The following is a 15,122-nucleotide window of genomic DNA, read 5'->3' on the forward strand; positions in this document are numbered from 1 at the left end:
CGGGAGCCCAAGGCTAGAGTACTGCAGCCCAGTGCATTTAAGTAATGTGACCAACCTACATCCCTGGTAACATAATGCAACAAAAAAATACCTCCAGTCAACTCTTGGGGATCAAACATACCATTTATAAGCTGGTCACTCGGACTGGGGAGCTCCAACCACCAAACCACTCGGACTTGCTGTATTTTCAAGCTTCACTATCTTTACATTTCAAAGGCAACTGGAACATTTCAACCACCAGGAACTGCTGTATTTTCGACTTTTAACTGTCCTCAACTTACAAATGCTCACTTTGTATTACTGTGAGGACTGGGCATATTAACCACTATAGATGGTTTGCTTGCACATGATGAAGATCCCTAACCCCTTTTTAGCCCAACTGATGGCCATGTGTAGTCAATTTGGATGATAAATTTGAGTAGTAACCAAGGAGATTCATTTCTAACATCTTAACAAAGGCTCACTGAATTTCATACAGTTAACAATTTGGTATCCACGTTGTCTGATCCAGGTCCACCGAGCAAAAACAAACTGACCATAGATCACCAGGAATTACTGTATTGTCAAGTTCACAGTCCTCAGCTTAAGATTTCAAAAGTTCTTCCTATAGTACTGTGATGACTGAGGTGAGGGTGGGGGTGCATAGTGCGAAGGTGTGTGTGAGGCTGTATGTGAGGGTTGGTGTGAGGGTGTGTGTGAAGGTGGAGTGTGTGTGGCTTGGGGAGTCTGGAGGGGTGCATTAGACCATTGTGGGGCCGGGTACTGCCCGTCATACTGTGCCCGGCCACCAGCAAAGGTGGTTGGGGGAGGGGCAACATTGGAGTACGGGGGTGGGGGAACATTGGGATTAGGAGGAGGACCTGCAGAAGGGGTGGGAGGGTATGTATATTGCCCAGTCTGGGATGTGTACGCCGTGGAGAGCGAGGCCAGAGATGTGGCATACTGCTGTGAGGGCTGTGATGGGTGAGGGTGTGTGCTGGACTGTGAGTGAGGTTGGGAGTGGGAGGAATGAGGTTGGGAGTGGGATGAATGGGCCTGTGAGTGACCAGAGTGAGGCTGGGAGTGAGAGGAGTGGCCCTGAGAGTGAGTGGAGTGAGATTGGGAATGGCCAGAGTGGGGTTGGGAGTGAGAGGAGTGGGCTGAGTGGGGTTGGGAATGAGAGTGGCCTGAGTGAGGTTGAGAATGGGCAGAGTGGGACTGCGAGTGACCAGAATGAGGTTGAGAGTGAGATGAATGGGGTTGAGAGTGAGCAGAATGAGGCTGAGGGTGTGCAGGATGAGGTTGAGAATGAGGCTGAGAGTGAGAAGAATGAGGTTGAGAGTGCGAAGAATGAGGTTGAGAGTGTGCAGAGTGGGGTTGAGGGTGAGTTGAGTGAGGCTGAGTGTGAGCAGAGTGGGGTTGCGGGTGAGCAGAATGGGGCTGTGGGTGAGCCGGATGAGGTTGTTGGTGGCCTGAATGGGGTTGGGAATGAGTGGAGTGGGGCTGGGAGTGAGCAGAGTGAGGTTGCTGGGAATGGGTTGCTGGAGGTGGTGGGGTGGTGAAGGAGTGTGCAGTGGGGAGGTGAGAGGGTGGGCCATGGGTGGGGGGGAAAGATGGGGAGTGGTCAGGGGGGTCCTGGATGGGCACGGTTATAAGGTTGGTGCGGGCGGTGGTCATGACAGGGATCATGGAGATGTGTGAGGCCCCTTGGTGCCCGGAAGGGGACTGGTGTGGCCCCGCCTGGCTTGCCCCAGCCCCATACTGCCCTGGAACCACTCCTCCACCCTGTCGGGGGAACTGTGGGGGTACAGGAAACGAGTCCCTGTGGCCTTCGTAACCCTCTTTGCCAACCCTCGGATCATTCATGCCCCGTGGGTCAGGCCGGGCTTCACCTCTTGGATCCCCCCTCTGGTCCCGTCCCTCACCACGTGGGTCACGGTGACTGAGGCGCTCCTCCTTCAGGTCTTCCTTGGGGCCCCCAGCAGTACCAGACATCTTCATGTGCCGGTGGTCTATGTGTGCCTGCAAAAGCAACAACAGTCACTATCAGCAACAACACTTGATTCTCATTAGGTCTCCTCACCATAATGTAGAGGCCTATAGTATTCACAATTTCTTATTTCTTTCATTCTTTTCAAAGACTTATTCAACTTGGTGCCATTCCTTTATTTCTTCACCAAATTACAGTTCTTCCTTGGGTCAATACCTCCAACCACCTTTTTCATTTTTTTAATATGTATTTCAAAGGGATTTATGAGGTGAATGATCAGGTTACGGCTGCAAACACAAATTTTGGGATCCCATGTTCTTGTATATTCATTAATATGACAATTAGCCAAGAACAGTTGTCTGGAAACCATCCTACATTCCTCTGGGAATGCTGGTAATTTTTATCTTATATACTGCAACTTGACATTCTCTTAAATGCTATTTACATCATTATAATTATGTATAGTGAGTGGAGAGACACTGGAATTGGTGAGAAAGTTCAAATACCTGGGTACAGTGATAGAAAAGAGAGGAAAGTGTGCAAAAGTGGAAAGTAGAGTAACACAAGGAAGGAATGTAGCTAGTGCAATGAAGGCCTTGATAAGAAACAGAGGCTTCAATGTTGCAGCTGCACGAGGCTTACATGAAGGAGTGTTAGTAACAACTTTAAGATATCGATATGAAAATATGGTATGGAATGAAAATGGAAAGTCAAGAGTGAGAGCAGTGGAGATGGGACTGCTGAGGAATGTACAGTCGTGGTCTTAAAAAATCATCTATCCTTCAGTACCTCGTGCCTCAGACTGCCTCCTTTATGCGCGGCAAGTCACAGCGGAGCAAGAGGGGCTGAGAGGGAGGGGCCAAAAAGAGAAGGGAAGGTGGGTGGGGGGTGAGTGAAGTGTGCAGGTGGAGTGAGGGAGGGGAGGGAGAATGAATGCCAAGTGGTGGTCATATTATTTGTCTATTTTCTTTCATTCAGGACATGATATAGAGGAGTTAATATTCGTAGATATTGCTGCATTACATCGTGTATACCGACGTCAGATAACAAGCTTTAGATTGGTGGTGATATCAAGGGCTCGCTTGTGAGAGAAATATACTGATGTGTCAGATCAAATATTAGTGCGGAGCCAGATATTTGTGTTTATCCGTATATTTTGATCTTGGACACAGAATGGAATCTGGATGGCTTGGACTTCTGTAATGCTTAATTAAGAAATGTCCTCTACCCTAACATGTAATTAATTTTGGAATTAAATATCATCTGCAACCTCTGATATGTCTGTGGCCACAGTAAATATGATCATCCTCTCGGTATACACTCCCTCTATACAGTCACCATCACCAACAGATAATCGTGCATAAAAGATAAATAAGTTTGATATCAGTGCACATGGGTGGATATATTTACAGAAGAAATATGTGCAGAATGTGATGTGGTGTGTGGAAGGAAGAGAAGACGGAGGGGGGTGCAAGGAACAGCGTGGTGGACTGAAGAGGTGAAACGGGCTGTGGCACAAAAGAAGAAAGCATACAATGAATGGATGAGAAATAGGGGCGTGGAAGAAGTTGAGAGGCGGAAGAGAGAGTTATATGTAGAAAGAAAGAAAGAGGTGAAAAGATTAGTAAGAGAGAGTAAGAAGAGAGTGGATGAGGAATTTGGAAGAAATTTGAGTGTAAAGTAGAGGGACTGTAAGAAAATGTTCTGGAAAGAGGTGAAAAGAGTAAGACAGGGTGGAAGTGAAGTTAGCAGGGGAGTGAAAGATAAAAATGGTAGATAGAGAGAGTAAGAAGAGAGTGGATGAGGAATTTGGAAGAAATTTGAGTGTAAAGTAGAGGGACTGTAAGAAAATGTTCTGGAAAGAGGTGAAAAGAGTAAGACAGGGTGGAAGTGAAGTTAGCAGGGGAGTGAAAGATAAAAATGGTAGATTACTAGTGGAGAAGGGAGAAAAAGTGAGCAGATGGAGAGAACACTTTAAGGAATTGTTGAACGTGGAGGATGGAAGTAATGCGAGTATAAGTGGCTGGGGAATGGCTGGGAGAAGGAGGGAGGTGAGAAGACAGGAAGAAATCAGTAGGATAGAAGTTGTGGAAGCAATGAAGAAAGTTAAATCAGGGAAAGCCCCAGGAATTGATGGAGTGTGTGGTGAAATGCTGAAGCATGGGGGAGAGATAGTAGTAGAATGGATGTGGAAGATGTGCAGATTGGCCTGGGAGGAAGGTAGAGTCCCGGAGGATTGGAAGTCAGGTATAATTATTCCCTTGTACAAAGGAAAAGGGGAAAAAGAAGTGTGTGGTATTCATAGGAGCATTTGTCTTCTTAGTATAATAGGAAAAGTGTATGGTAGGATACTTACTGACAGAGTTAGAGAAAGAGCAGAAGAATTAGTTGGAGAAGAACAGGGAGGCTTTAGGAAGGGAAGAGGTTGTGTAGATCAGATATTCATTCTTAGATCTTTAGTGGAAAAGTTTCTAGAGAAGGGAAAGAAGTTGTATGCTGCTTTCATGGATTTGGAGAAAGCATATGACAGGGAGGATAGACAAGGATTGTGGAAAGTGTTAAGAATATATGGAGTAGATGGGAAGTTGTTGAATGCTGTGAAGAGTATGTACGATGGTGCGAAGGCTGCAGTGCGTGTGGATGGTGAACTAAGTGAATTTTTCTCTTTGAAAGTTGGGTTGAAACAGGGATGTGTCATGTCTCCATGGTTTTTCAATCTGTACATGGATGGGGTAATAAAAGAGGTACAAGGTAGGGTAGTGGATGTTGGAGTGGCCCTGGTGAGAGAGGATAGTGTTTGGAAACTCCCTGTACTGTTGCTTGCAGATGATACTGTGTTGTTGAGTGAAGACGAAGGGGAGCTGCAAGGCTTGGTGGATGAGTTTGGGAGAGTGTGTAAGAAACGGAATCTAAAGGTGAATGTAGGGAAGAGTAAAGTGATGGTCTTTGAGAGAGGTGAAGTCAGTGAATGTACAGCGAGGTTGGATGGTGAGGAATTGGAAAATCTGAGTACGTTTAAGTACTTGGGTAGTGTGATGAGTAAGGATGGAGGTTTGGAGGGTGAAGTGCTTGAAAGGGTACAGCAGGGAAGAAAGGTTGCTGGTTCTTTGAAAGCAGTGATAAGAAACAGGGAAGTGAGCATGGAAGTGAAAAAGTTACTACATGACAGTATTGTGATACCAACTCTAACGTACGGAAGTGGAGCTTGGACGTTGTTGGAAGGACACAAGTCAAGAGTGAGCCGTGGAAATGAGTTATTTAAGAGGAGCCTGTGGAGTCACATGGAGAGACAGGCTGACGAATGAGGATATAAAGGAGCGTTGTGGTGTTGATGTGGATGTGATAGGAAGCGTTATGAGGAATACACTGAGGTGGTTTGGCCATGTGGAGAGGATGGAGGGTGAAAGACTGACGAAGAGAGTGTATGTGAGTGAGGTGGAGGGGGAAAGAGGGAGGGGGAGGCCGAGGATGAGATGGAGAGATGGGGTGGAGAGGTATATGAGAGAGGGGGGTGTGAGTTGGGAGCAGGGGAGTGAAATGGCGGGGGACAGGGCGACTTGGAGGCGATTTGTTTGTGGCCACCCCAAACGGGATTGAGGCGTCTGGCAATAGATAGATAGACAGATCTCTCATAAAATGTTAGAAGGAAAATAAAACAAAATCCTACCCAGACTCCCCAAAATATATCTATGTCAATGTTTACTGACACTGGTAAAGCTAAAGCAACAAGGAAAGCCTTAGTAAGTAGTTCAGTGGCCTCTTGCCTATTAATAACATCTTCCAGTCTTCTCGGCAGCGAGGAAACAATGTTGTTGATGGTTTGCTGGTTTCATCTGAACAGCTCCCGCTCGTCCATGGAGTGCTGGAGGAGGCGGGCCTGTGTCCCCTCGTTCTCTAGCTCCCACGCGTTGACAATCCGTGCCCACATAGTCTCGATAGTTCTGCACTGGTGTTTGATTTATCATGTCAGTCTATTTCTCTCGCAAGCCAGAAGCTGATATCACCACCTAGCTAAAGCTTGTACTCAGACGCTGCTATACATGATATAATGCAGCATTACCTTTACCTTTTACCGAAGTGCCAGTCATGTGACATTAGCAGGCATGGAGATCCATCTTCCTCTATCCTCAGCTATCCTGATTAACTCCACACTGCTGATTCTTTCATGTCAATTGCTTCGTATACAATCCAAATACTTTAAGCGTTGTCTTCCTTTTGCTCTTCTTCCCTCTATTCTTCCAAGTAAACTGTCATTTTCAAGTTCTTTTACTCTTATAACATGTCCCAAAACTTCCATCTGTCTTTTCCTTATAGTCTTCATCATTTCTCTTTCCACTCCTGTTCTTCTCGGAATTTCTTCATTTGTTACTTTTTCTATCCATGATAATTGCATCATTTTTCTCAAAAATCATACCTCAGCTGCTTGTAATCTCTCTCTCATTTTTTTCTTTACTGTCCACCTTTCGCACCCGTATAATAGCGTTGACCAGACAAAACATTTCAACACTCTTATTTGTGTCCTCATATCCATAGTTATGTTAGTTAAAATTTTTCTCATTCATCCGAAAGCTCCTTTAGTAATACCAATTCTTCTTACAATTTCCTTCTCACTTCCTCCGTCATCTGATATAACAGCACCCAAGTATTCGAAACTTCAATGCAGCATTATCTACCGAATATTGACTCTTTTATCATACCCTGAATGAAAGAAAATAGACAAATAATGTGACCACCAACCACTTCGCATTTCATTCTCCCTCCCCTACCTCCCCTCCCTTACTCCACCCTCGTACTATCACTCGTCCCCCCACCCACCTTCCCTTCTCTCTCTGGCCCCTCCCTCTCAAACCCTCTTACTCCACTGTGACTTGCCGCGCATAATGGAGGCAGCCTGAGGCACGGGGTACCGAATGATAGGTGATTATTTATGACCACAACTGTATGTGGAGTACAGAGAGTGGATAGGACACATAATAATGTGGTTCATGAAAGATGTGGAGTAAGGAAGTCTGTGGACACCAGAGATGATATGGTCAAGTGGAGAGAATGGATAACAAGAGAGTGGTGAAAAAGGTATAGCTGATTGAATTTCAAGGAGGGAAGAGGAGAGGTAGGTCAAGGAGAAGATGGAGGGATATGGTGGATAAGTATGTGAGGAAGAGAGGTTTGGAAGTCGGTGAGGCTAGGGGACAGACAAGAGATTGAGCTGGCTGGATGAATAATGTGAGGAGAAGTGAATGATCAAGGCTTTGGAACCCCTTTTAATGTGAGCATCCAGACTGACTCTATCAGATATGTTCATGTGGAGCTACAGCGCGTGGTGAATGTTTTTGGCATATCAGATTGAGCCAGGATTCCAAGTTCTTGAATGGTGAGTGAATGGAAGTGTGGACCATTGGACTGGGCAAATCTGAGCTCTCTGGATGTTACAACTCCTCACCCTGCCCTTAGGGTGGGAAAGGAAGTCCAGATGATGATAATGATTAATTATGTACTGCAAGTCCTTGTTATATACTAGTGATGTCTTCCTAAATATCACAAAGTATTACTAATCACAAGTTACTAATATTCCTATTAGTAGTCACAAGTTACTAATATTCCCATCTCGAAAAGTATTGAAATTCTCGGTGTCTCAACAATGCCCTCAGCTGGACCTTTCATGTCATATCAACTTGCTAAAACCACCTCAAAGAAACTTGGATTATTGTACAGAGTTGGTAACTTCTTCACTGACGAGCAGTTAGCTATAATTAATAAGAGCCATGTGCACTCTGAGTTGAATATTGCTCACCCTTGTGGAGTGGATGTGGAAAGGTTGCATTAAAACAACTAGATAAAATTCAGAACAAAGCTGCTGGAATTATTTATAACCCTGCTATTATAAATAAACTACCTCCCCTACAAGTAAGAAGGAATGTTGCCTCCCTTACATTATTTTACAGGTATTTTCATGGCAAATGCTCAGATGATGTTGCGTCCATCGTGCCAACTCTACACGCCTTCCCTTGTGCTACACAGGCATCTGGCAGCGCTCATGACTGGAACGTCACCCAGCCATATTGCAGAACTTCTGCCCATCAGAATTCTTTCATTCCCCGAACTGCATCTCTCTGGAACTCACTTCCCCAGAGTTGTTTCCCTCCAAGCTTCAACCTACAGCAGTTCAAGTCCAACTGTTACAGATATTTTATGAATGGAGGACACCAGTAGTCTGGTGTATGGATTATTTTTTTTTACTCATTTGTTTTTCCTTCCTCTGTTCTGTTATTTAAAAAAAAAAAAAAATACGAGTGATATACACTCCAAGTTGAGGGAACTCTATACGCAGCACTGGAGCTTTATTAGGCTTTTTTTTTTTTTTTTTTTTTTTTAATGGAGTTATGGGGAAAAAATTATGGTAACATTTAACAGGTTTTGGGATGAGCTGGATGAAGCAGCAAGAGAATTGCCTAGGAGCTCTGAAGTGGTCACAATGGGCAATATGAATGGAAGAGTAGACACCGATCCTGAGGATGACATAATGGGTTGCAATGGAGTACCAGGTGAAATGATAATGGGAAGTACCGGTAACTGAAGGATATGTGTCAGTAGAGGAGGTTGTGCATTTGTAACTCTTATTTCAAACACGAAGAAGCAAATAAATATGCATGGTATAGACAGAACTGGGATCGCGTTGGAAGGAGCCTGATTGATTACATGCTGGTAGAGAGGTCGATGCTGGGAATGGTTGCTGATACGAGGACCGTGAGAGGATGATGTGGAGGTCTGCCAGATCATATGATTGTGGTATGCAAGAGCAAGCTGAGAGGAGTGAGGTGGACCAGGAGAGAGATGAGCAGTCAGGGAGAAAGACCGAAAGTCGATAAGCTGAGGCTCAAAGAAATGGCAGAAGAATACAGGACCAAAGTAGGGGCAGTGCTGGAATCAATGAATTGGAATGAAATGGATCTGGACAGTCTGTGGAATGCATTTAGAGATTTCTTAGTTTGCAATGCTAAAGTGGTGTGTGGTATGGCAAGAGTAACAACCAAGAAGAAAGGTATGGCATGGTGGGATGAAGAGGGTAAGAGAGCAATGGAGGAAAAGAGAAGAAGTGGCTAGAGTGGTTACAGAACTGAGGTTCAATTGAAATACTGAATATACTTAAAACAAGAAAAACAAGATTAATGAAGAGGAAAAAGCAGGAGGTAAATGATGATCTAGGAAGAAAAATGAATGCAAATTACAGTACTCTGAAAATGGGAAGCTATTCTGGAAAGAGGACAGAGAAATGTAGAAGTGACAGTGGAAAGAAATGTGAAAGTGTGAAGGATGTAAGTTGTAGCCCATGGGGAAGAACCAGATGGATAGAATATTTTGAAAGCCCGATGAATGGGAATGGAGAGAGCAGAGAAACTATAAACATGATTAGTTTTGGGGGTGTGCAGAGAAGGAATGCAGTGTCAGGAAATGTGACACTCAAACAGGTGAAGAACACTGTGAAGCAGCTGAAAAATGGGAAAGCAGCTGCGGTTGATGAGGTGTATGCAGAGATAATTAAATGTAGTGGAGAAAGCATAAAGAAGTGCTTGTTCGAGATACATAAGAAGGCATGGATGAGTGAAACTGTGCCAGCAGAGTGGAAAAGGGTTGTGACCGTACCCCTGTACAAAAATAAAAGGTGAGCGAAGTGAGTGCAAGAATTATCGTGGCATAAGTCTATTCAATGTTGTAGGAAGGGTATATGGAAGAATTATCACACTGAAAGCAAGAGAGATATCAGAAGTCCTAGTGAGTGATGAAGAGAGTGGCTTTAAGAGTGGCAGAGGATGTGTGGATCAAATATTTGCAGCGAGAGAGATAGTGGAGAAGGCTTGTGAAAAGGACTATAAGGTGTTTATGGCATTTATGGATCTGGAAAAGGCATACGACAAAGAAGACAGAGAACAACTGTGGAAAGATTTGCGCATGTACTATGTAGATGGTAAGCTGCTAGGTGCTGTCATGAGTTTTTATGATGGTAGTGAGGCATCTAAGTGAATGGTTCACAATAAATGTGGGCGTACGACAAGGTTGTGTGATGTCCCCATGGGACATGGATGGGGCAATGAGAGAAGTAAAAGCACGTGTAATGGAGAGAGGGATGGAGTTGGTAATGAATGGTGGTAGATGGAATATCTCAAATTGGTTGAATGCTGATGACGCATTGCTACTTGGAAACACTGGACAAGAGCTTGGCACACTAGTGCAGTGTGTTGATGTCTGTGAGTGTCGTGCCTTGAGAGTAAATGAAGAAAAGAGTAAAGTGATGGTAATCAAGACAGAAGGTAACTCCCAGTGTGATGTTACAGTGAATGGAGAGAGACTGGAATTGGTGAGAGAGTTCAAATACTGTACCTGGGTACAGTGATAGAAGAAGGGAGGAAAATATGCAAAAGAAGTGGAAAGCAGAGTGACACAGTAGCTGGTGCTATAAAGGCCTTGATAAGAAACAGAAGCTTCATTGTTGCAACTGCGCAAAGCTTACATAAAGGAGAGTTAGTGCCAACTTTAACATATGGATGTAAGACTATGGTGTGGCATGAAAATGAAAAGTCAGGAGTGAAAGCGGTGGAGATGGGATTGCTGAGGAATGCATGTGGAGTACAGAGAGTGGGTAGGATACGAAATACAGTAAAAGCTCGATTAACTGGCATCTGATGCATTGGTACAGCCGTATAACCAGAACACAAAGTCGATCCGGCATGGGGTCGAAAATATTCCGGGTGCCGGTCTATTTGTGTGTATTTTAGTGTACACTCACGATCACTAATTTCTGCTCAGGGGTGCCCCCTTCGTACCCCCATATACCCAGGGAAGACGGGAGGGGGGGACAAAACGAGCTCCACCCGCCCCTACCCCAGCTCCCAATCCTCCCCCATACCCCTACCCCTCCCAGCCCCCCACTCGTCATTCTTAACTGGCAGTTACATCTCAAGCTAACCTCATACCTTACACTCATAGTCACGTTACTAATACACAAATATAAAACAGTAGGATATGTAAAAAGTATATAATATGACTATGAACATGCTACAGCAAGAAATTAATGCATTATAATGTTGACAATAAAACAAAAACATCAACAACGGCCATCCCAGGCCTCGTGCATTGTGTGTGTGTGTGTGTGTGTGTGTGTGTGTGTGTGTGTGTGTGTGTGTGTGTGTGTGTGTGTGTGTGTGTGTGTGTGTGTGTGTGTGTGTGTGTGTGTGTGTGTGTGTGTGTGTGTGTGTGTGTGTGTGTGTGTGTGTGTGTGTGTGTGTGTGTGTGTGTGTGTGTGTGTGTGTGTGCAAAGCAGTGCACCCAACACAGGAGGCTTGAGGTGGCCGTTGTTGAGGTTTTTGTTTTACTGTCAACGTCATAATGCATTAAAATCTTGCTGAAACATGTTGATAGTTATATTCTTTTAACATATCCAAGAGTGTTAAGCATGAAATCAGCTTGAGATGTAACTGCTAGTTAAGAATGACAGGTGTGGTGGGGGGTTGGGCAGGGGTATGGGGGATGGTTGGGAGCTGGGGCAGTGGCGGGTGGAGCTCGTTTTGTTCCCCCCTCCCCTCTTCCCTGGGTATTCTGAGGTAGGAAGGGGGCACCCCTGGGCAGATATTAGTGAGCGTGAGTGTACCTGTACTGTACCTTACTTGTACTGTATCTAATATTGAATAATGTACTTTATGAAATAAAGTGGAGAAGTATCTAGAGAAGGGAACAAAGTGTATGCTGCCTTCATGGACTTGGAGAAAGATTATGACAGAATAGATAGGCAAGGTATGTGGACGGTATTAAGAATATATGAAGTGGAGGGGAAGTTGTTGAGTGCTGTGAAGAGTATGTACGTGGGAGCTAGGGCTACGGTGCGAGTGGATGGTGAGCTGAGTGAGTTCTTTGATCTCAATGTGGGACTGAAACAGGGTTGTGTGATGTCTCCATGGCTGTTTAATATATACATGGATGGGGTTGTAAAGGAGGTGCAAGGTAGGGCAGTGGATGTGGGGCAGTGGATGTGGGGCAGTGGATGTGGGGCTGGCCCTAATGAATGAGGGTGAGATTTGGAATCTTCCGGTGTTGCTGTTTGCTGATGATACAGTATTGTTGAGTGAAGATGAATGGGAGTTGCAAGGTTTGGTGAATGAATTTGGGACAGTGTGTAGGAGGAGGAATCTGAAAGTTAATGTAAACTAAAGTAAAGTTATGGTGTTTGAGAGGAATGAAGTCACACAGTGTGCAGTGAGGTTGATGGTGAGGATATGGAGAATGTGAGTGCATTCAAGTACTTGGGTAGTGTGATGAGTAGGGTTGGAACTTTGGGGGATGAAGTGCATGAAAGGGTACAGCAGGGAAGGAAGGTTGTTGGTACACTGAAAGCAGTGATGAGAAACAGGGAGGTGAGTATGGAAGTTAAGAAGTCACTGCATGATAGTATTGTGATTCCTACCCTGACATATGGAAGCGAGGCGTGGACCTTGCAAGAGGGGAACAAGCCAAGAGTGAGAGCAGTGGAAATGAGTTACTTGAGAGGAGCATGTGGAGTGACGTTGAGGAACAGGTTGACGAATGAAGAAGTGAAGGAACGTTGTGGGGTAGATGTGGATGTAGTTGACAAGATTAGGAGAAATACACTGAGGTGGTTTGGACATGTGGAGAGAATGGAGAATGAAAGACTGACTAAAAGGGTGTATGTAAGTGAGGTGGAGGGAGGGAGAGGGAGGGGTAGACTGAAGATGAGGTGGAGGGATGGAGTTGAGAGGTATATGAGGGAGGGGGGGGTGAGTTGGGGGGAGGGTAGTCAAATGGTGGGTGACAGAGCGACTTGGAGGCGTTTTGTCTGCGGCCACCCTTTGTGGGATTAGGGTGTCGGGCTATAGATAGATAGATAGACAGATAGATGAAATAAAGTCCCAAGTTTGGTACTATTTCATTTGTTTGACCTCCCAGAAAATTTCTAAGAGTAACAGTCAATTATCCAGAAAATTCCATTTCCGGAATGGAAGAATCCCCATGCATTCCAGTTAATCGAGCTTTTACTGTAATTTGATTCATGAAAGATGCAGGGTGAGGAAGTCTGTGGACATTAGACTCAGGGAGATTATACTGAGATGGTATCGTCATGTGGAGAGAAAGGATAACAATAGAGTGGTGAAAAAGGTATATCTGAGCCAATCTGAAGGAGGGAGGAGGCAAGGTAGGCCAGAGAGAGGGTGGAGGGATATGGTGAATGTGTAACAAAGAGAGGTATGGAAGTCGGTGAGGCTAGGAGACTGACAAGAGATTGAGCTGGCTGGATGAATGTTGTGAGAAGAAGCGCATGATCTGGGATTTGGCACCCCTTTTTAACATGACAACGCTCAGACTGATTCTATTGGATATGTTTATGTGAAGCTACAGCATGTGGTGAATGTTTTTGGCGTATCAGATAGAGCCAGGATTCTGGGGGCTTGAATGATGAGTGAATGGACGCATGGCCTATTGGAGTGGACAAACTTGGGCTGTCTGGATGCTGTTACTCCTCACCCTGCCCTAGGGTGGGAAAGAAGGTCCAGATAGTATGATGATGATGAACATATAACAAGAACTTTCTGTATTAATCATAATATATATTTAATAGGGGATACAACAGTTCTGGCCCAAATTAGCCCTCTTCAGGTAGCAACAGGGAGGAAACATACATGTCCCTATACAACAGAGTAGTGTAGATGAGAAGGGAAGTGGTGTGGTAAAAAGGAGTTAAGTGTTTGTGCATTGTGGTTCCAGGCTCTTGTGGATAAAAACTCACAGGGTTGCAGGCCAAAGCTATCCTTCTCCTATAATACACCATACCCCCATCCAGGAGATGAGGACAGGGTTGAGGGATGATCACAAATCTGATCAACAGAGCTGCTCTCCTCTGTCTAGCTATATTGGTGCCACTACATGAAGGCATCCTCTCTGACTCTCACTCACACACACCTGTAAGTCGCGCTGTGAGAGGTATGTACGCTTGCAGACAGCCTTGTTGATCGTATAGTTGCACATGAAAACAGTTCCCAGCCCAGTCTGCTCAACACGTGCTACACGCTCACCGCAACGTGCACACACACGATCCTCGCTCTTTGCACACCAAAGGCAGAACACATGCTTACAGGGAATCTGTGGAAGAGGGAGAAAATTAGCCCATTCAATTTATAATAAAAGATATGTTCCAAAATACTGCAACTTCACCATACAACTTGTACTGTACACTGGAATATATAATTCATCCTTGTTATTGAGTGGCAAGAGTGAAAGATGAGTTTTGGGCGAGAGTACAAGCATGTATGGACAAGTTTGAGAGGAGCGAGAGAGTGCTGTTGATTGGAGACATGAATGGCAAAGTCGGGAATGTACGAGTGGATGGAGTGGTTGGTCAGTGAGGTGTGCCAGCGGAAGTAGATGGGAATGGTAGTGCTTTGGTGGACATCTGTGCTGGTAAGGGGTTGGCAATAGCCAACACCTACTTTCGTCATAAGATGATCCACCGGTATACATGGAGAGTAATGAGGAGGATGGATGGTGAACTTGTTGAACGAAAGGCAATGATAGACTACGTGTGTGTGGATGAGCGAATGAGAAGACAAGTGTTGGATGCAAGGGTGTGGAAAGGGTGGGGGAATGGAGTCTCGGACCATCACTTAGTGATGGCCAAGGTAGAGCTGCAAAGAAAGTGGTTGAGGAGGCGAAGGGGAAGACAGGAGGAAGCAGCTCCTGTGAGAAGAGTGGAGAAATTGCAAGATAGTGAGAAGAGGACAGAGTATAAGAGCATAGTGGAAGAAAGATTGGGAAGGTATGAGCTAGAGCAGATGGAAGGGGTGGAAGACATATGTAAGATATTCACGGAAGAGATAAGCGCAGCGTGTGAGGCGGTTTGTGGAGTGAGGAGGAGATGCAAGGGTGTGCATGGGACAGCATGGTGGAATGATGAGGTGAAACGAGCTGTGGAACAAAAGAAGAAGGCATATGGTGAATGGTTGGCGAGTAGAGGTAGGGGAGAAGATGAGAGAGAGAAGAGAGAGGTATATGTGAGCAGGAGAAGGGAGGTTAAGAGACTGGTGAAGGAGAGTAAGAAGAAAGTGGATGAAAAGTTTGGGAGGAATCTGAGTGTGAAATGGAGGGAGAGTAA

At 45.0% G+C, this 15,122-nt stretch overlaps 1 protein-coding gene across 1 annotated transcript in view; it reads right to left on the reverse strand.

Moving 5' to 3' along the window:
• Positions 1 to 350: 350 nt before the first annotated feature.
• Positions 351 to 15,122, reverse strand: part of LOC145394685 (uncharacterized) — a 45,894-nt gene continuing 31,122 nt past the window's right edge. The window contains exons 5-6 of the mRNA XM_080268460.1: positions 13,934 to 14,113; positions 351 to 2,001 (exon numbers count right to left, since the gene is read on the reverse strand). Coding sequence (XP_080124586.1) covers positions 592 to 2,001; positions 13,934 to 14,113 — 1,590 coding nt within the window. The 3' untranslated portion in view covers positions 351 to 591. The remainder of the gene's footprint in view (positions 2,002 to 13,933; positions 14,114 to 15,122) is intronic.

Source organism: Coenobita brevimanus, chromosome 28 (genome assembly GCF_032717465.1).
Source record: "Coenobita brevimanus isolate Jiangsu-jjx chromosome 28, ASM3271746v2, whole genome shotgun sequence".
NCBI lineage: Eukaryota > Metazoa > Arthropoda > Malacostraca > Decapoda > Coenobitidae > Coenobita > Coenobita brevimanus.